Below are 20018 nucleotides of genomic sequence, written 5' to 3'. Positions count from 1 at the left end.
TGTTTCTCTTTCCATGTCCCCAGCCTAGCTGGGTGTTAGCGTATGGGGCTCAGGTAAGGATTTATTTAGCGATTCAACACACTAATGACAACTGATGCCTGGTTCACGGGTCCTAAACACTGTGTGAAATGAATGAGTAATTGGAAGCTGGGGCCAGTGATCGGGAAGTTCGAAGATGAATAAAGACGTCGCAGCTATCATAAGACCAGGACAGTAAACCCCTTAAAGGAGTAAACCAAAAAAATTAAGATGAAGGTTTCATGGCCGTCCCGAGGGCAGGTTCCAATCAGGCCACGCCTCCTAGCCAATGGCAGAGCTGATTAGCCTTCGTGGCTCCGCCCACTCGCACAGATTGGCCCATTCCAGCTACAAGACTACACTTCCCAGCGCGCCGCTCGGCTGAGTGACGCAGAGCCGGAAGTGAGGAACATGAGGTCCTAGGGCGCGAGGGAAGAGGCTGGCGGGGGGCGAGGGGGCGTGCACGTGAATAGGCTGGCGGGATCTCTGGCATGGCCGAGGCCAGGAAGCGGCGGGAGCTGCTTCCCCTCATCTACCATCATCTGCTGCAGGCTGGCTTCGTCCGTGCGGCGCGGGAAGTGAAGGAGCAGAGCGGCCAGGTAAGCGGCTGAGGGCCGAGTGCAAGTCCTAGAGAGCAGGAGCCCGCGCCCCTCCCAGGAGACCCGGCCAGAGCGGGTCTGAGATGCGGGCCAGGGGTGCAGGAGGAGCATTGAGCTCTGCCCTAGCCCCTGCGACTTCCAGCCACCTCCCGGGGCTCAGTTTCCTCCTCAGTACAGTGGGCGGGCAGGAACCTCTGATCCGAGGCATGCAGCTTCGTAATTCCCGCCCCGCGGTTTCCCCGGTAGCCGCAGGTTTAAGTTTCCCTAGTCTCAGGCCACGTGGCTCTATGCAGTTTTCCTAGGGCACCCAGCTAGCCGCTGGTCTTGGGGTGGATTGTCACCACTCTTGTTGGGAACGCCGAACGAACGAAGGCGTGCAGGCCCGTGACTGTCTTTGGTTATGACAAGACTCGAACTCCTGGTGCAGGAATTTCAAAGTTCTTTTCACTTGGCAACTTTCAATTTGGCCCTGAGGTGCAGATGATGATATGGGGAGCGCCAGTCTCAGGCCCCTCTACCCAATCTCACAGCCTAGTAGAGGGTACAAAAAGAATCACAAAAGTGACTGTATGATTAGCATTGTGTTAAGCTGTAGAATGGGAGATTTGAGATACTAAAACATGGGTGGTCGAATCTGGGTGGGGAATATCCAGGACTGCTTCCCTGAGGATGTAGTTAATTTGAGAGCTCAAGGTAGTTAGAGGCGCTGATACCCTGAGGTTGGAGTGGAGCTTCTGAGTGTCCTCGCCTCCAGAAAATTTGCTGTGCCTGAAGTTTGAAATACACGACTGTAGAGTCTCCCAGAGAGTTGGAGGCAAAGCAGACAGGTTGGAATGATCCATGATGGGTAGGTAATTCGCAGAAAAACAGTGGTAATCAGTGGTGAGATGGATATTGACCTGGTTAGTCACTACCACTTTAGCTACAGTGAAAACTGCAGGGGCACCGGGTGTGGTGGTCCTTGCCTTTAATCCCAGCACTCTAGAGCAGGAGGTGGGTAGATCTGTTGTGAACTCATGGCTAACCTGGTCTGCATAGTGTGTTCAAGGCCAGCCAGCGGCTACATTGTGAGACCCTGTCTCAAAAACAAACTAACTCAGCCGGGCAGTGGTGGCGCACGCCTTTAATCCCAGCACTCGGGAGGCAGAGCCAGGCGGATCTCTGTGAGTTCGAGGCCAGCCTGGGCTACCAAGTGAGTCCCAGGAAAGGCGCAAAGCTAGAAAGAGAAACCCTGTCTCGAAAAACCAACAAAACAAAACAAAACAAAAACCAAACTAACTCAAAACCGAAGAAGGTTGCTAGGCCCTAAGATGTTATCTCTGGCTTTTCTGGACCTTGGTTCCCTTCCCATTCGTAACTCCAACTATATAACTTAACCGATAGGGCGAGTGAGACATAGTGCCCATCCATGGTCATGGTTTGTGTGCCCAAGCAAGAGTGTCCTGCTCTCACAGAGCAGACACATAAAAATAAGCTTGTGGATTAGCCTATCTGGATTGTGGCAGCTGCTGGCCACAGGGAGGCTATGGGATGTCAGGCTCCAGTTACAACTAAGGTGGTCAGAGAAGTCTTGTGGAGAGGATGACATTGGAGTGGACTAGAAGGAAATGAGGAGATGGTAACAAGAATGGCAAAGGGTGCGGCCATGTGTTTTTGTTTTTCCTCTGCATGTGGCTCTTTTGACTCCCATTGGAGCACTTCGGCTGTTTGCTCTCGACGTTCACACAAGTGTGTTCTCAGCCTAGGCCTGGTATCTGTTTTCCTCTGTTTTAACTAAGACCTTTGCACCCACCAGGCGGTGGTGGCGCTCGCCTTTGATCCCAGCACTCAGCAGGCAGAGGCAGGTGGATCTCTCTGTGAGTTCGAGGCCAACCTGGTCTACAGAGTGAGTTCCACGACAGGCACCAAAACTACACAGAGAAACCCTGTCTCAGGGGGAAAAAGAGACCCTTGCACTATTTGGGCTAAGTCTCTTTCCAGACATCCAGTAGGCTCCAGTATGTCACCTGGAAGCCTTCAGGATTTGGGCTGTCTTGTGTTTGGGGGAGATTGACTAGCCAAGCCTTTGAAAACCATCTAAGAGGTTAGGTAGGGAAAGCTCTGCCGTCTGGCTTCCATCCCCGGACTGTGCTAGGGATGCCGAGTAATGCTAGTTTGGACTGTTCACGTGCCCAGCCCTCAAAAGTACCTCTTACCATTGTGTCATATTGAAAGGTTTGTAACTGGAACTGTTTGCCCTTCTTGACTCTGGAAGCTTTTGAATGGTGCTGGTAACTCCAAGTAGATATCTAAGAGCAAACAGACCATTTTTGAGGTACCTGTTGCAGGCCCAGGGAGGGTGCAGACCTATTGGATTGGGTCCTTATTGAAGCTATTTATTATTTCTCTACAGAAGAGTTTCCTGACTCAGCCCATCACCCTCCTGGACATCTATACACACTGGCAGCAGTAAGTCTGGTGGAAGGGATGGAGCAGGGTCTCCCCAACTGTTGTCTTTGCAACAAGCCAGTGTACTCACGCGGCCTAAGATGAGACCTGATAGCCCACTGTGGACATACTTACCCCCTTCAGAAGGCGGGTGACATCACATGTATGGGGATTTCTCTGTGTGTAGTTTGTCATAGGGGAGACATTCAGAGCTGGATGTTCAACTCTTTTCTTTCTTTTTTTATATTTGTTTTATTTTGTTTTTGAGACAGGATCTCACTATGAGACCAGGCTGGCTCCAGTTCTGGGACTAAAGGCATGCTGAACCACGCCCAGTGAAAGCTAGAGCTCTTAAGAATAAAAGCTTGTGGTGGCTCAGGCCTTCTTTAATCTCAGCATTGGGAGGCAGAGGGTTCAGGGCTAGCCTGGTCCTCACATAGTGAGATCCTGCCATAGAAAAACAAACAAAAAAGAATTGAGAGAGCTGGTTTCTTTTTCTTTGTTTTGTTTTCTTTTTGTTTGTTTGGACTTTCTGGTTTTTTTGAAATAGAGTTTCCTATGTATCCCTGGCTGTTGACCAGCATGGCCTCAAATTCAGAGATCCACCTGCCTCCCAAGTGCTGGGATTACAGGTGTGGGCCACCACCGACCGGCTGGTTTCTTCTTTCTGGTCACTCACATTGTAATCGGGGAGGCAGGCAGGAGTCAAAGGAGGCCATGGCGGTAGTAAGGGCAAGTGAAGGTGGGTGCCTGGCACCGGACATGAGCACTTAATCTGAGTGCTCCCTCATGACAGCTCTGAAGGCAGGGGATGCCAGGCTCTGGGGGGAGCTAAGGTCCCCCTCCTATCCATATTTAACACTCCTCTGCTGCTTGGCGAGCACAGGGCACTCACCATCTTGCCCAGGTGTGCAGATGCTACTTACGGTACTTCCTTCCCTGAGCTGCGCCACACACTATTTCCTGCCTCTGGCTCCCCCTGTGGGTGAGGGGCACAGAGTGGACCAAAGATCTCACTTGCCAGATCCAGCCTGGACCGGTGATTACCTGTAAAGTCAAACCCAGACATTAGCCGAATGACCTTGAGCAACTTCTGTGAGCACCTGATCTGCAAAGTGAACATTGTTATCTCATTGCATTGTGAAGCTCAAACACGGTGGTCTGTTTAGTGAAATCCCAGAACTGGCCAGTGGAAACCCTGCCCGATACTCTCCTCAGATACCATTCTTGATAAATCGGAGAATGAGAAAGAAGATGGGAAAATCTCTATTCTTGTGAAACTCACGTTCTGTTGGGAGGAGAGGGGTGGAACAAATTGATACATGTAATAAAAGCAGCTTCCTGACAAGTGGCCTCCTAAGAAGAAGGGACCTTGACAGCACATCCCAGACTGACAGAGCAGTGTCAAACCCAGCTGGGAAGAAGGGGGCTTGGACAGTGGCTTCCTGCAGCGGGGAGGGGGAGGTCAAAGTTCAGGGGCCTAAGCTGTCTTACACCACACACACACACACACTCCCCACCCCACCCTGCTTCCTCCTTGACCCAGGCCAGTTCCATAATGGATCCTTTCTCCAGGTATACACCAGGCTCTGGGGGACTGTAGTGAGTTGCTGTCCTCCTCTCTGGCGCCCGTTCGTACAGGGTGGGGGACTCATCCAGCAAGCAGTCTGCAGAAGACCGAGAAGGAAATGAAACTGGATGGCCGTGCAGAGTGCTGTGGGGGAGGGGTGTTAGTTAGCAGAGACACTTTGCACCACACTCAAGTTCAGGAAGGGAAGATCAAGGACCCCAGCACAAGAGGAGGACACAGTTCTAGGGTGAGAAGAACCTGGATGGTTCTGTCCGGTGCCCCATGGGCTGTCGCCAGGCACCTGGTGGTTGTTAGCTGCTGCTGTTCTGTCGCGCTGTTGGCTGCCTGTGACACTGAGAACAGTACCTTAGGAAGTGGGTGAGCACAGACAATTCCACACTGTGCTGGTGTCGCTAAACTCTCTGAAGGCTGAGTAGATGAGGAGTCTGGCTTCCCAAATCTCATGGATATGTCCTGTCTTCTCTGTCCTGCAGGACCTCGGAGCTTGGCCAGAAGCAGAAGGCAAAAGATGATGTGGCCCTGCAGGCCAAGAAGTTCCGGGTGTCAGACCCCATTAGTAGCTCAGAGAGCTCGGAGGAGGAAGAGGCAGAACCTGAAGCTGCCAAAGCCAGTAAGAACCCTTCCTGCCAGGTGTTGTGTGGGGTTTGGGCCTGCCCCTGGAACCACTGTGGAGTGCCAGTCTGCTCCACAGCAGTGTTCCCCTCCGAATCATTCTTTAGTGTAAGCCCAGAAAAAAATGGGGCTTTTCAGAGGGAAGTTAGAAAGTTCCAGGGAGCCCTTCCTTTGTGGCAGACATTGTGACCCCAAATTCTGAGGATCCAAAGGAGAATCATAAGATCCCAGAAGGCTAGATGTGGTGGTGTGTGGTGATACTTTGTACTCTAACAAAATTTGCCTGAAGATCGGAGGACAGAGCCAGCCACTAGATTAAACATAGAGGCCAGGCAGTGGTGGCACACACCTTTAATCCTAGCACTTGGGAGGCAGAGACCTATCTGGATCTCTGTGAGTTCAAAGCCGCCCTGGACTACATGAGATTAATCCAGTCTAAAAGAGAAACAGAGCTAGACAGTGGAGGCACACACCTTTAACCCCAGCACTAGGAAGGTTGAGACAGGAAGTGATATGGCTGAGCAGAGAAAGGAATGTAAGGCGGGAGGAGACAGGAGTTTGGTGCCCTTTTGGCTGCGGGCTCATGGGCATTTAGTCTGAGGATTTGTGGAGACAGGATCTTCCCCTTTCAGCTGAGGAGTTGGCGAGGTGAGAAGTGGCTGTGGCTTGTTTCCTCTGATCATTCAGCATTTACCCCAATATCTGGCTCTGGGTTTTTATTATAAGACCAATTAGGATTCGTGCAACAGTGGTACACACATATAATCCCAACACAGAGACAAATGAAACTCTGTGAGTTTGAGGCCAGCCTGGTCTGCGTAGTAAATTCCAGTCCAGCAAGGACTACAACCCTGTCTCAAAAAAGAAAAAAAAAAAAAAAAAGGTCCACACAGCTGTTCGGTTCACTCCCCAGGAGCCGTTTTTCAATGCTACTGCTAAAGATGGGAAGGAGACCACATTTGTGCAAGTGTTGGGACCACTTCAGAAGGTGTTGACGGTTCCCTCTTATGAGTGGCCTTGGGGCTGCTTCAAGAGTTGCTGGTTGTTTTAGTTACTGTTCTATTGCTGTGAAGAGACACCATGAGCAAGGCAGTTTATATAAAAGGAAGCATTTAACTGGGGGACTTGTTTACAATTTCAGAGGGTTAGTCCATGATCATCACGGTGGCAGGCAGGCAGGCATGGCAGTACTTGAGAGCTTTACATCCTGGTCTGCAGGCAAAGAGCCAGTGTGGGCTTTTGAAACCTCAGAGCACAGCCCTAGTGACACACCTCCAATTCTGCAGTCTTGTCTTTAATTTATTTTTCTTTTGTGTGCCAGATGTTTGAGAGGATACTGGATATATATTTTATATCTTGATCTTAAATGATAAATGCAGAGCAGGTCCAGTGTGTATATAAAAAGCATACAGAGGAAAAATGCAGGCTTTCCTGCCCTCATCCCCATCATGTCCTGCCCATGCCCCTTGGTGGGCAGCCTATAAGCCTGCCCTGTTTCTTCCAGTCAAACAGGTGTCCACCTATGTGCATGTGGACAGAATCCTGCTTCAAACAGAAATGGCAAATGTTTGTACTGCCTGGGTATTTAATAGTAATCAATTTTTTTTTTTTTTTTTCCCCTGAGACAGGGTTTCTCTGTGTAGCTTTGTGCCTTTCCTGGAACTCACTTGGTAGCCCAGGCTGTCCTCGAACTCACAGAGATCCACCTGGCTCTGCCTCCCAAGTGCTGGGATTAAAGGCGTGTGCCACCACCGCCCGGCTAGTAATCAATTTTTAAACAATATCTTTTATTTATTCTCTGACAATTTCATACATGTGTACAATATATGTTGATGATCGTACCCATACCCGACTCCCCCAGGACGCCCCCAATATGCCCTCCCACCTAATATCCTCTTTTTCTTTTTCATGTTTGTTTTGTTGTGATCAATCCACTGAGTCCAATTAGTGCCGCCTGCTTGAATGTTGACCAGTCTTGTGTAGTTAACTCTAGCAACAGTGAGGTCATGAGAACGACCTTGTCATGTCCACATGACAGCACTTCACCAGCTCTTGCATCCTTTCTGCCTGCTCTTCTGTAATGTTCCCTGAGCCTTGGAGGCTTGATCTGCGTCCCGTTTAGGACTGAGAGCTCAGTCGACACTTACTCTCAACTTTGACAAGTTATGGGGTCTCTGCATTGCTGCCCGCTGTAGAAAGGTGAATACACACACACACACACACACACACACACACTCGGGCAATTTGACATCAAAACAACAGTAGTAGGTCCCGTCCCATATGTGCCACCCCCCACCCTGCTCTGCAATCCCTTTTGCCAGTAATCAATTTTTAGAACTGTGGTGATGGACTTGTAGTTGACTTTTTACATTTTGGGTTTTTGTTTTTTGGTTTGGGTTTTTGTTGTTTTTCCTTAGTTCTTCTTGAGACAAGGTCTTGTTATGTAGTCCAGGCTGGCCTCAAACTGAGGAACATCCTGCCTCGGCTTTCTGAGTACTAGCATTATAGGCATGTGCCACCACATCTGGCCAAAGAGTCCTCTTTGAAGTATTTGTGGGTGACATGACAGGATGTCAAGCATTTTCTTCAAAATAATGTGTGATGTGGAGGGGGAACATGGGGCGGTATGTGACTAAGATTGGCCACAAGTTGATAGGAAGTCACAATAAAGGCCAGAGCTATGTGGTTTTTTTTTTTTTTTTGTATACTTCTATGAAGTGCCAGGAACTAATTCAGTCGTGCTGTCCGTTTCGACAATTGTCCCTTTAATGATAACATCCCCTGTACCTGAGATCTAAGGTGACCGTTCCCTAAAACCGTCCATAGTCTGAATCTCAGTATCTCCAACCAGGCCCAGCTCCTGGGTCAGCACCATTTCCACCAGGAAACCACTTACCTTCCACAGAGCTTTCTCTGTCACCTGGGGCTGGCCGCCTGATCACTGCCCTGCCTGCCAGGATTATCAGGACTGAGGGTTGGCACCCTGTGCAGAGAGCGCTGGCCAGAGTCAGGCGTCTTTTGTGGTAGTAGGTGGTAGGAATGTAAGCCTGTCCTTTCCCTGGGGGCCTCCGAGTCTCATGCCATGGAGCAGCTGGGAGTCCCTCAGGGGTGCCGACCTGGTAAGCAAGCTGATGCATCACAGAGCTCTCTCATGGTTCTGGGCTAGGCCTCGGGTCCTCATACTAGCACTAAGCAGCAGTACCAGTAGGACTGGAGATGGGGTGGACTCTGCTCATCTTTCCCAGATGAGAAGAGGCCGCCTTGCTCACAGCGTTTGTGTCTTCCAGCCCCAAGACTGACATCTGTCAATTCCTCAGCCATGGCTGCAGCTTTGCCGTCAAGCATGAAGGAAAAGGCCCAGGTGAGTTGTTTCCGAGTTATTTGTTGCCTGTGGGAGTTACATCCAGTAGAGCTTAGTTTCCAGTGTCAGGATAGGGTGGTAAGGCTCAGTCTGTGTCTTCACCTATCTGGGCCTCGGGTAGGTGCCTCTTCTGTGAACTAGAAGTGATCCTCGTTACCTCGAGCCACATGGCACATGGGCGTTTCCTTCCTCCTGCTACACTCACCTGCTTCCTGAGTAGCTCTTCTCCAGTACCTCGTGTGTTGTGGGCTCTGCTAGGCAGTGGAGTGCCATCATAAATAAGATTTCTGTGTTTGTACCCTCTACACATTTTCTAAAGCAGAAAGTACTTAGAAAATGTCATTTGTCAGTAATCTGCAAACATTGTTGCAGTTACAGAAATGATTATGTCACCGAAACCAGAACATAGCAATAATCTGTAAATGTAATGATGAAATAAAGATATCACAATGAACTATTGCTTAATGCAGAGCAGGAGCTACTGTGACCCAGGAATGGTAATGCACTTAACGCCTGAGAAAGGCATCTTCATCCACTATAAAGACAAGGTGACAAGTCACTTGGCTGTTCCAGGCCAGAGCTGACTGCCCTTAGACTAGGGAAGGAGGTGGGAAGTGGCCATGTTGGGCCCACATGTAAGGGGGGTGGGGGTGGGCGGGCTCTGTTTCTCACGTGTTCTGTCATGACAGAGTGCTCATCCCTCTCGTACTCTGTAGGCAAAGACCAAGACAGCCAACAAGATGGTCAACTCTGTGTTGCATCCTGCATCAGGAAAGGCAGTGGTCCACCTGCTCTCTGGGAAGTCACCCAAGAAGTCAGCAGAGCCCTCGGCTAACACTGTCTTGGCCTCAGAAACTGAGGAGGAGGGCAGTGTCCAAGCCCTCGGTGCCACTGCCAAGCCTGGTGAGAGGCCCCCAGAGCCTGGGACAGGGAGGCAGGCCTAAGCACTGGTGTGCTGTTTGAGACATTCTGAGCGCAGGTTTGTCTCAGTGACAGTCAGGGTCTGCACCGACAACCATTTCCCCCGTTCCTGACCTCCTAGGTCTGCTGCTCAGACAAGACGGGCTTTTCAGAGGGTGGCATTTCCTGCCTTCTCTCTCGGGTGGGTTACAGGGACCACTGTGGCCACTTAGAAACTAAATGGAAAGGCATAGGCCTGTTTGCATTTCTTAGGCAGAATAGGTATGTGCCCAGTCTGTCCCCCATGCCCCAGTGTGATAGCCAAGAGTGACTTGATTAACCATCGAGTGCTGCTAGAGAGGCCTCGAGAGATGTAAAAATGGGTAGTGAGGGTCCCCACCCCAGCTGGGGGCTGGGTCAGAGCAGATAGCTAACTCTGTACAGGTGAGAAAGTGTTTGGCACCTAGATTTGACTAGCAGCTGGCATGGGGGTTCTGGGAAGGGAGGTGAATGTGGAAAGGGTACTCAGTCCCCTGTGTCCATCCTCAGGAATGTTGTCAACGGGCCAAGCCAGCAGTTCCAGTGAAGATACCTCCAGCTCAAGTGATGAGACAGATGTAGAGGTAATTGGCACCCATCCCCAGGCAATGCTGTCTTGCGGCCTCCGACCCTCCCAGAAACCTTGCTGGTGTTCAGATCCCAGTTATCCGCTCAGCAGTCATGTCAGCAGCTGAAAAGGTTACAGCCGAGGCTGAGCAGTTGTGGGATGAAGAACATGGTACTGCTCAGGATGTGCTGAGCATCAGGGTCCAGTGTGATGAGAGGGAGACACCCTCCTGGGTGGTAGGCATGGAATGCTGGGAGAGGAAGACATGGGATCAGGAATGTAACTGACAGGGTCAGGGGTAAGGCTGCCAAGAGGACTCTGAGCCTAATGGAGAATGTAGGTGCTGGGCTAGAATTTGGCAGGACCCTTGGTCTGCAGCCCCGTCTCTGAATTTTGAATACTTAACACCAGAACTTGAGTCTACAAAGTGAGCTGGGTAGGCGGACTTCCTACCTTCGTGGGGAAGGAAAACAGAAAGCCATAGGGGTCCGCCTGACACCCGGTGAGCAGATGTGGCAGAAGTCACCGCACCAGCAGAGACAAGTGGAGGGGGCTTGTGTGTCTGAAGCACATGGATCTGCAGTTTCTTGCGTGAGGGGAATGTGGCTCGAGAGGAAGTTAGACAAGGCAGAGCCTCAGTTCGCTGTCTGAGCTAGCAGGCCAGTGTAGGTGTTCGGGGTTATCTGTAGGGTCACTGAGGGGCCGTCACAGGGTTTCAAACACAAAACTGAGGTAGTGAGGACCACTGGAGGGCTGACATAACAGTGACAAGGTGTCCCATTTAGAAATAACTGTTAGCAGGTGTAGCCAACCCGCAGCCCGATACAAAGCCATCATCTTATATAAAACATGAGGGTGTTTTTATTTCGGTTGTTGGATCCTGGGCATGAACTTTGTAAATTACAGTGTTGTATCATAATGTCAAATGGTTGGACAGTTTAGACGGAGGACCAGCAGGAGCCAGGGATAGATTGATACAGTGCCTAGGGTGCTGCTCCACCAAACGCAGTGACCCTGTGAAGGCTGAGCATCCCCATCTATCCAAGATGTGGCCACAGGCTGCTCCTTACCTTCTCTCTTGCTGTTGGGCCCTGAGTATCATAAGGCATAAGGACACCTCTGGATCCCCTCACTCCAGGCCTTGCTCCTGGAGGTCTAGCACCTAAGTATACCACATTGGACCAGAAACCAGTGTGGATCTCTGGCAGCAGTGAGCTGTTTGGGAAGAACAGGATACTGAAAGGTCGTGTGGGGCATGGGATGCACAAGTAGAGCAGGGGCTGACTAACGTACCAGTAACCTTAGGCTGTCAGTATTTTGGGACACTGAGGAATTCCCAGGAAGAAGCTCATGCCAGTGCAGATACCAGGCGCCTCTCCCTGGATAGCTACCACAGGCAGATGCTTTTTAGTTTGAGGGTCCCCTCAGGATGGACCGTGTTGTGTGTCAATGGGCATGGTGGCTGAGTTCTGCCTGAAAGGTAGCCAGGGGTCCTATAAGCCTTTGTGCTGCCCTTGAACAATCTGTGCCTTTTTGGAAACAGGGAGTAAGTTCTGCCTGCCTCTGGGAGAGCATGTGCTTTTAGGAAGGGGCTTGTAGTGGTTACTTTTCTGTTGCTGAGAGTGGCCCCTTATAGGCTCATACATTTGGATGCTTGGTCACCAGGGAGTGGAGCTGTTTGAAAGGATTATAAGGATTAGGAGTTATAGCCTTGTTGGAGGAAGTGTGTCACCACTAGGGGTGAGCTTTGAGGTTTCAAAAGTTTCAAAAACCCATGCCAGACTCCATTTCTCTGCCTGTGGATTAGGATGTAGCTCTCAACTACTTCTCTAGTACCATGCTCCCTGCTGTGGTGATAATGGACTAAACCGTTATGTCTTAGTTAGGATTTCTATTGCTATAAAGAGACATCCTGACCACGGCAACTCTTATAAAGGAAAAACATTTAATTGGGGTGGCTTACAGTTTCAGAGGTTTGGTCCATTATCATCATGGTGCAACAAGGTGGCATGCAGGCAGATGTGGTGCTAGAGAAGTAGCTGAATGTCCTACATCTTGACTTGTAGGCAACAGGAAGTGGTCTGAGACACTGGGCATGGCTTGAGCATATATGAGACCTCAAAGCCCGCCTCCACAGTGACACACTTCCTCCAGTAAGACCACACCTACTCCAACAAGGCCACACCTTCTAATAGTGCCACTCCCACTCCCTATGAGCTTATGGGAGCCAATTACATCCAAACTACCACACTCTGAAACTGTAAGCCAGCCCCCAATTAAATGCTTTCTGTTACGAGTGTTGCCTTGGTCATGGTGTCTCTTCATAGCAATAGAACAGTGACTGAGACACCAAGGCAAGTTATAAGAGTTTAATTGGACTTACAGTTTCAGAGGGTCAGAGTCCATGATGGTGGCGCAAAGGCATGGCAGCAGGAACAGCTGGGAGCTCACAGTGTGATTCAAAAGCAGGAGGCTGAGAGGGAACACCAGGAATAACACGAGTCTTTGGAAACCTAAGCCTACCCCGATCCTTCTCAAACAGTTCCACCAGTTGGGAACCCAGTACTCAAACATGAACCTCAGGGTGCCCTTCTCATTCCTGTTGCCACAGAGCTTGACAGCAAAGGGGAAATGGTTTTCTTCTGCTGCTTCTGTCTCCTGCTTCTAGGTGAAACCTTCGGTAAAACCAGCCCAGGCCAAAGTGTCCCCAGCCCCGGCCAAGGAGCCACCAGCAAGAACAGCCCCAGGCCCTACCAAGTTAGGGAGTGTGACGCCCCGGCTCCAAGAAGGCACACCGGCTGCACCAGGGAGGACTGCAGACAAGGAAGAGTCGGAGAGCAGTGAGGAGGACTCCGAGAGTGAGGATGAGCCCCCTGCTGGGATGCCCAGCCAGGTGAGCCCAGGGAGGGCTGTCCCTTGGCCCACTGCCTAGGGCTCCCGATGCTGGCAAAGCCACTGTGTAAAGAGGGCCAGAGTTCATGGAGAAGAGTGGGGGCGAGTTAAAAAACAGCCAGGGGCCTTCAGTCCTGTGGAAATGGCCCCTTGGGCCCACACTGCAGCCAGAATGGCTGACTCCTGGGGGGCAGGTCCTACACTCCGGTGATTACATTATTTGCCTTGGTTTCCATAGTGGCGAGTGTACAACTGTCCTCAGCATAGCTGGCCCTGCTGGGTCTCTAACTCACGCCCTTACTGTCTCAGCCTCCCACATTCTGGGGTTCCAGGCATGTACTATGATGAGACACCATCACAAAGGCAGCTTGTAAAAGAGAAAATTCAACTGGGTGCCCACAGTTCGAGGATTAGAGTCCATGACCATCATGGGGGAGAGCAGGGCAGCAACCAGGCGTGGAGCTGGAGCAGCAGCTGAGAGCTTAGATCTGATCCACAAGCAGAAAGCTAACTGGGAAACCTCAAAGCCAGTGACACGCCTCGAACAAGGCCCCACCTTCTAATCCTTCCAAACAGTTCCATCAGTAGGGGACCGAGTATTCAAACCTGGGAGCCTGTGGGGGCCATCCTCCTTCAGACCACCACACGTGCCCGGGGAGTCTTGAGAAGTTTGAAGGTCTTCTCTCGGCTTTTCTCGCCAAACCAGACCCTGAGCAGTCAAACACTGGAGAGAATCTCTTCTGTTCCTGTTGGGTGGGGTGGGGTGGGAGGCTTTCCCGTGGAGTGTAGTTCCGTTAGCAATCTCATGACCCTGAACACACCCTGGGATGAGCAAAAAGGTCTAGAAAGCCTTTACATTTAGAGCAAGGAGGAACAAGTAGGGCAGTCCACATCTAGGACTGGGGGTGGGGAAAGCGTGCGTGCAATTGTGAAAATGTTAAAGACAAGCTGGTTGACGATGTGAAGTGGCCAGGGAAGGCCCCAGAAGGAGAGCTATAGCCAAGGACCTGAAGTTGAAGGGGGCAGGGGAAATAGTTGGGCGTTGAGGCTCTGGGGTAAGTTACAGGTGTACAGACCCACCCTGCTCGGGGCTACATTGTGGGTGCTGGTTCAGATCTGTAGAGACAAGCTGAATGCAACTTGTGAGGAGTCACTGCTCCTCACAGAAGGTCTTAGAAGGTCCAGAGCCACTTTCCAGGAAATTTGGGACAGGGTGGACAAGACCTTCATGAGAAGACAAGGCCTGTGGCCGCCCTGCCACAACCTAGAGGCAGTGGCGAGCCTTTGGCTGAGAACAGTAGGGAGAGTGGATAAAGAGGAGGCCATGTGGGAACTGGATCTAGGAGGCTGAGGACAGGCTTTCTGGGGTCCTGTTGCTGTCTACCACAGGAAGCCCAAGGAAGCTTTACTTTCCTGTGTTCAGGATATCCCTTACCAACTACCTTTGCATACCCCGTCTCTGCCCTGAGCCCTGCCAGCTGTTCATGAACTGTCCAGACTCAGAGGCCAGTGCCTGTACCCACAGAGCGGACTTTTCCAGCTAAGGATCTAACCACTTACGTGCAGGGGCTGTCCATACCGGTGTCACTGGGGGCTAAGGATGTAGTGGCCAGGTGAAATGGGTCAGGTCTCTGGTGCTAAAAGGATACGGAGCTGGTCATTGCCAAGGAACCAGAGGGCCAGGGTAGCTAGGACTCCGGTGAAGGTGAGAAGGGAAATTGGTGTCTCGGGAACCTCTGGGCTTTTTCCTGATGGCATCACCAGAGGAACTTAGAAGAGTGAATTGGTTTGTCTTTCACAGGTAAAGGCCCCTGGGAAAGCTCCTCAGGCCGCAGCTGCCTCGGTTTCTGCCAAGAGCTCTGGAAAAGGGCCCATCTCAGCACCACCAGAGAAGACTGGGCCCACAGCCGCCCAGGCCAAGGCAGGAAGGCCAGAGAAGGACACAGAGAGCAGCAGTGAGGACGATTCTGACAGTGAGGAGGAGGAGGAGCCGCCAGTGGATGTCTCCACCCCTCAGGTGAAGCCTGGGGGGGGACATCCCAGCCTAGACCCAGCAGGCTGCTGGACCTGTCCACTCAGCGCGTCCCAGCCCACCTGCTCTGTCAGAGCTTTGCACCTACCTACCTTCTGATTCACTCCTCACTTTCTCACACCAGGCGAAGACTTCCGGGAAGAACCCTCAGGTCAGGAGTACTTCAGCTCCTGCCAAGGGGTCCCCCCAGAAAGGGGCTCCTCCAGTCGCCCCTGGAAAGGCAGGGCCTGTGGCAGCCCAGGCCCAGGCAGGGAAGCCGGAGGACTCGGACAGCAGCAGTGAGGAGTCCGGGAGCGACACCGGGAAGACACTAGCCGCTGCGACCCTGAGCACAAGTCCTGCCCAGGTGAGGCCAGGAGCCCTGTGCCCTGCCCAGAAAGGCCTTCTGGCTGTACTCCTCACCCTTCAAAACCAGGCCATCTTCCCCTGATCTCGCCCTCTGTCACTCACAGATGAAACCTTTGGGGAAAAGCCCTCAGGTCAGACCTGCTTCCGCTGTGAGCCTGGGGTCCTCCGGAAAAGGCGCCCAGCCACCCTGCCCCGGGAAAGCCGGGTCAGCAGCTCTCAAGGTCCAAACGGGAGAGGCAGAAGAGGACTCGGGGAGCAGCAGCGAGGAGTCTGACAGCGACGATGGGGCTCTGACCCCAGCCAAGGTGAGCCCGTGTGGCCGCACGCTCCAGACCCTTCCCTCCAGGCGTCCCTGTCTCCGTCTCCAGTTGCTGCATGTGTCCTTCCTGGGGCTCCCCACTGATCTCGTGTGTCTCCCTCCAGGCAAAGGCTGTCAGGGGGAGGGCTCCCCCTACTGCACTCCCTCAGAAGGCGGCACCTGTGGCCACCCAGGTCAAGAGTGAAGGGTGTAAAGAGGACTCGGAGAGCAGCGAGGAGTCGACGGACAGCGATGAGGAGGAGGCGGCGGTACCAGCAGCTTCCGCTCCGTCTCAGGTGGGGAGCCCGAGGAGCAGAGAGGGGGCCTGGCCGGTACACCTCCTCTCAGAGTTATGTGGGTTCTGGTTGGCAGGGAGGCCAGGAGGAGCTGCATCCCAGAACAGATGTGGCCTGTGAATCAAGGGGTCTTCTCCAGCCTTCCTCTGTGCTCTCTCCACAGGCCAAACCAGCTCTGGAAAAGCAGGCAAAGGCTTCCCCGAGGAAAGGCACCCCCACATCGGCCACAGTTGCCCCTGTGCTAGTGAGCACCTCATCCTCTAGTGAGTCTGAGTCAAAAGCTGCTCCTGGCGCCACGAGGGTACAGGTGAGGCCCGCATTTGCCTGGGTGGCTCACTGCTCTTCCCCAAGGGGCATCTCAGGCCCCTGTGAAACCCTTTCACCCCCTTGTCATTCTAGGGGACGTCTGTGGGGAAGGGCCTCCAGGGGAAAGCTGCTTCGGGACAAGGGATGGCCCCAGTGCACCCTGGGAGGACAGGGACTACAGTTGCCCAGGTCAGGGCTACAGCTCAGGAAGACTCGGGGGACAGCGAGGAGGAATCCAGCAGTGAGGATGAGAATGAGACCCCCACAGCACAGGTGAGGTAGGGAGGAGCTAGCCTGGACCAAGACTGAGGATGGCTCACCTGAGGCTGCTCTTGGCCCAGGGAGCACAGCATCCTGGGGCTCAGACACAACTGGGCTTCAGGTTCCCCTGCCCTCTGTTTCCTGAGCCCCCGGCTCTAGGTTCCCACAGATCTGGCTGTGTCCCATGCACTCTGCCTACTGCCGTTCTAGGCAGGCGTTCTGTGGCTTTGGCCTTCAGGGAGGTCCCACCTAGACAGGGTGTGATACTGTGCACACTATTCCAGCAGGATGAGGTGGGGCTGTTTGGCAGTGTTTTGCAGTAGGACTAGCCAAGCGTGGCACCTCAGATATTTTAAGAGGAATGGCATATCAGTGAGGAACTGAAAGTCACCTGGTGAAGCAGAGGGGCGGCTCTTCAGCTAGAGAAGCAGCTGAACAGAAGCAAAGAGCTGGCTTTTGTAGCACCACAAGCAGGGTGGGTGGCAGAGGCCAGGGGCGGGTTACCTGAGTTCAGGTGGTGGTGTTTGCTTTTGCTCTTTTCCGGGGGCCCACCACCCAGCTCCCATATAAATCACACATGAAGCTTATTAATTATGAATACCCAGCCTTAGCTTGGCTTGTTTCTTGCCAGCTTCCCTTAACTTTAATTATCCCATCTAGTTTTGCCTCTGGGCTTTTCCCAGTCTCTTACTTCTGTAAACCTTACTCTTACTCCATGGCTGGCTGTGTAGCTGGGTGACTGGCTCCTGGAGTCCTCCTCCTTCTCTGGCTTCTCTTTTTCTTTTTCTCCCAGATTTCTCCTTCTATATATTCTCTCTGCCTGCCAGCCCTGCCTTTCCTTTCTCCTGCCTTGCTATCAGCCATTCAGCTCTTTATTAGACCATCAGGTGTTTTAGACAGGCACAGCAGTAACACAGCTTCACAGAGTTAAACAAATACAATATAAACAAAAATAACACACCTTAAAATAATCCACAACATTCAGGTCCAGCTGTACAGCCTGGTGAATGGTGCTATTTCTGGGGCCTTGGCTACCCTTCTGTCAGAAATCCACCCTTGTGGGTATCGGTAGGACCTCACCTGCCCATCTACTGCCCAGGGACCTGCCTTACTGGCTCAGATTCAGGGAATCTGACCCCTCTTCTGACGTCCATGGGCATCAGGCATGAAGGTGATACATAGACAGATGCATAGGCAAACACTCATCTGCATCTAAAAAAACCTTTCAGAGGAAAAAGGATGAGGTTAAACAGAAAAACCCCTAGGCTTGAGCTCCTCCCGGAGTATATATAAGTTTGAAAACAAAATTAAAAACATAATAATTTTTTTTTTAAAAAGAGAGAAAGAGAGAAAGAAAAAACCCGAAGCAATGTCTTGTTCTGTTGCCTCCTCCTCGGTTCCTACTTCATGGCCTGAGGCGGATGCTTGAGCTCCAGCTCCATCTGTATTCCAGGGAGAAGACACAGTCTTCTTTATACAGTACTCAACTGCCATTAAGTAGAATTTAATGACGTGGCGCCTTAGCTGAAAGGGAACCTAAGAAACAGTTTTGTCTGGGTAGGATTGTACGTACTGGCTTTACAGTGTGGGATTTGAGTGTTTGTTAGTGACGCGCACTGTGTTAAACATGCAATCTCCTATTTAATTTTTGCAAAAATCTCACGGGTGTGTTTTATTATATACTCCTTTTATAGAGGTGAAAGTGAGGCCGAGTAAACTTATGTGATTTCTCTTTTGTTTGTGGTTTTGTTTTGTCTTGTTTTTGTAGACATGTCTCACTATGTAGCCCTGGCTGTCCTAGAATTCACTCTGTAGACCAGGCTGGCCTTACACTCACAGAGATCTGCCTGCGTCCGCCTCCTGAGTGCTGGGAATAAAGGCGTGCACCACCATGCCTGGCTTGAGTGACTTCTTAAGTTCACATTGCTGTTAGTTGGGAAGAGCATCTGCACAGTGTTCTTTGTTATTGCTCTATGGCAGGTCCTCTTCAACCTTACTAATTCCATTCCTTCCTTCCAGGCCAAGCCCTTGGGGAAACTTCCTCAGGCCAAAGCCAACCCCCCTCCCACTAAGGCGTCTCCAGCCAAAGGGCCAGCGTCTGCATCAGGAAAAGTGAGCACTGTAGTTGCTCCAGCAAAGCAGGAGACCCTATCCAAGGCAAGTTGGGCCCACAAGCCACGAAACAAGTTGGGCTAAGTCTAAAAGGGGGTCCGGCTGTGACCTAGCATCGATCACACTCTGCACAAGTAGGGTACCCATAGCCACACACTATAGAAGCGTGACCAGGAAGGACCTACCTGTCCCCTTCCTCCTCCAATACCATTCTCACCTCTCGATTCAGGGAAAAGCACCCGTGAGTGCTGGTCAGCACAGTGCTGTCTCTGCAAGGGGCCAGTGGTCTGTTGCAGCCGCGAGAAAAGCGGGGTCTCCAGCGACCCAAGCACAGAAGACCCAAGCACAGAAGGGGCCGGTGGCTGGAGCGGGGAAGGACTCGGAGAGCAGCAGTGAAGAGTCTGACAGCGAGGAGGCGGCCCCGGCCCAGGTACCCAGGCAGAGCGGGGGTTACGGTGGTGTTTCGGCCCGGGCGTGTAGGCACAGCTTTGTATGCCTCAGCGTCTCCCTGGCTTCTCCAGCTCTTTCCCCTAACTGCTTCTCCAGATAAAACCTGTGGGGAAAAGCTCTCAGGTCAGAGCTGCCTCAGCCCCTGCCAAGGCATCCCCTAGAAAAGGAGCCCATCCGGGAGCCACCAAGAAGACAGGACCTGCAGCTACCCAGGCCCAGAAAAGGAAGATGGAGGACTCGGAGAGCAGTAGTGAGGAGTCCAACAGTGACGGGGAGATGCCGTCAGCCGTCATCCCAGCCCAGGTGAGGTCTGCCAGGCCTGAGAGTCACTGTCACCAACTCCTTAGTCACAAACTGACCGTGGCCTGGTGGTTGGGAAGAGCGGGTAGAAGTTCTAACTCCAGGATCCCTTACCCCAGGTGTCCCCCATGTTCCTGGATGAAATGTGCTGGAAGTCTCAAACCAAGGCCACTCTAGTGTAGGACATCCTAGGTTACTCCTGTAACATGCAGGGCCTCCACAGCACTGGCCACAGCAGTCCATGCAAGCTGAGGAAGGTCCTGCCAAGGTGTGTGAGGCCGGCCTGCAAAGATACCCCTATCGGAGAGCTACGAGGCCAATCTCTGTCCAAGGAGGGCCTGTCTGGCTCAGTGAAGCCTGGGCCCAGGGAATGGGGAAGAAAGAGAAGCCGCCTCTTACTTACCCAGACCGTTGTCCAGTCTCGTCCTGGTTACAGAGGGCGGTGAGGCTGGCTCTGTTCAGGTGATGGGTCTAGTTTGAGCTCGGGCATTGTTGATGCAGCCTGGTAGACCTGATAGGCGATGGCATCTGATGTGGCACCTTAGGACGGTGGCAGCAGAGATCATCAGAAGAAATGGTCCCTGTCAGTTTCCGCCAGTCATGACCTT

General features: G+C 52.1%; 1 protein-coding gene across 3 annotated transcripts in view; it reads left to right on the top strand.

Annotated features, from left to right (window-relative positions):
• The first annotated feature begins 424 nt into the window (after positions 1-424).
• Tcof1 (treacle ribosome biogenesis factor 1) overlaps positions 425-20018 on the top strand; it is a 34027-nt gene continuing 14433 nt past the window's right edge. Inside the window, exons 1-16 of one of the 3 annotated variants that reach the window (XM_052742251.1) lie at positions 425-617; positions 3010-3065; positions 5109-5245; positions 8535-8608; positions 9325-9511; positions 10058-10131; positions 12784-13008; positions 14809-15024; positions 15164-15385; positions 15492-15692; positions 15811-15981; positions 16145-16288; positions 16381-16560; positions 18568-18705; positions 18890-19090; positions 19207-19413. In XM_052742251.1, coding sequence (XP_052598211.1) covers positions 510-617; positions 3010-3065; positions 5109-5245; positions 8535-8608; positions 9325-9511; positions 10058-10131; positions 12784-13008; positions 14809-15024; positions 15164-15385; positions 15492-15692; positions 15811-15981; positions 16145-16288; positions 16381-16560; positions 18568-18705; positions 18890-19090; positions 19207-19413 — 2541 coding nt within the window. In that variant the 5' untranslated portion in view covers positions 425-509. The remainder of the gene's footprint in view (positions 618-3009; positions 3066-5108; positions 5246-8534; positions 8609-9324; positions 9512-10057; positions 10132-12783; positions 13009-14808; positions 15025-15163; positions 15386-15491; positions 15693-15810; positions 15982-16144; positions 16289-16380; positions 16561-18567; positions 18706-18889; positions 19091-19206; positions 19414-20018) is intronic. The other 2 variants (XM_052742252.1, XM_052742253.1) reach the window with 2 other exon arrangements.

Source organism: Peromyscus californicus, unplaced genomic scaffold, assembly GCF_007827085.1.
Source record: "Peromyscus californicus insignis strain IS unplaced genomic scaffold, ASM782708v3 Scaffold_17__1_contigs__length_78620276, whole genome shotgun sequence".
NCBI classification, from domain to species: domain Eukaryota; kingdom Metazoa; phylum Chordata; class Mammalia; order Rodentia; family Cricetidae; genus Peromyscus; species Peromyscus californicus.
The sequence above is the reverse complement of the archived record's forward strand: the minus strand, read 5'-3'. Positions and strand labels throughout refer to the sequence as shown.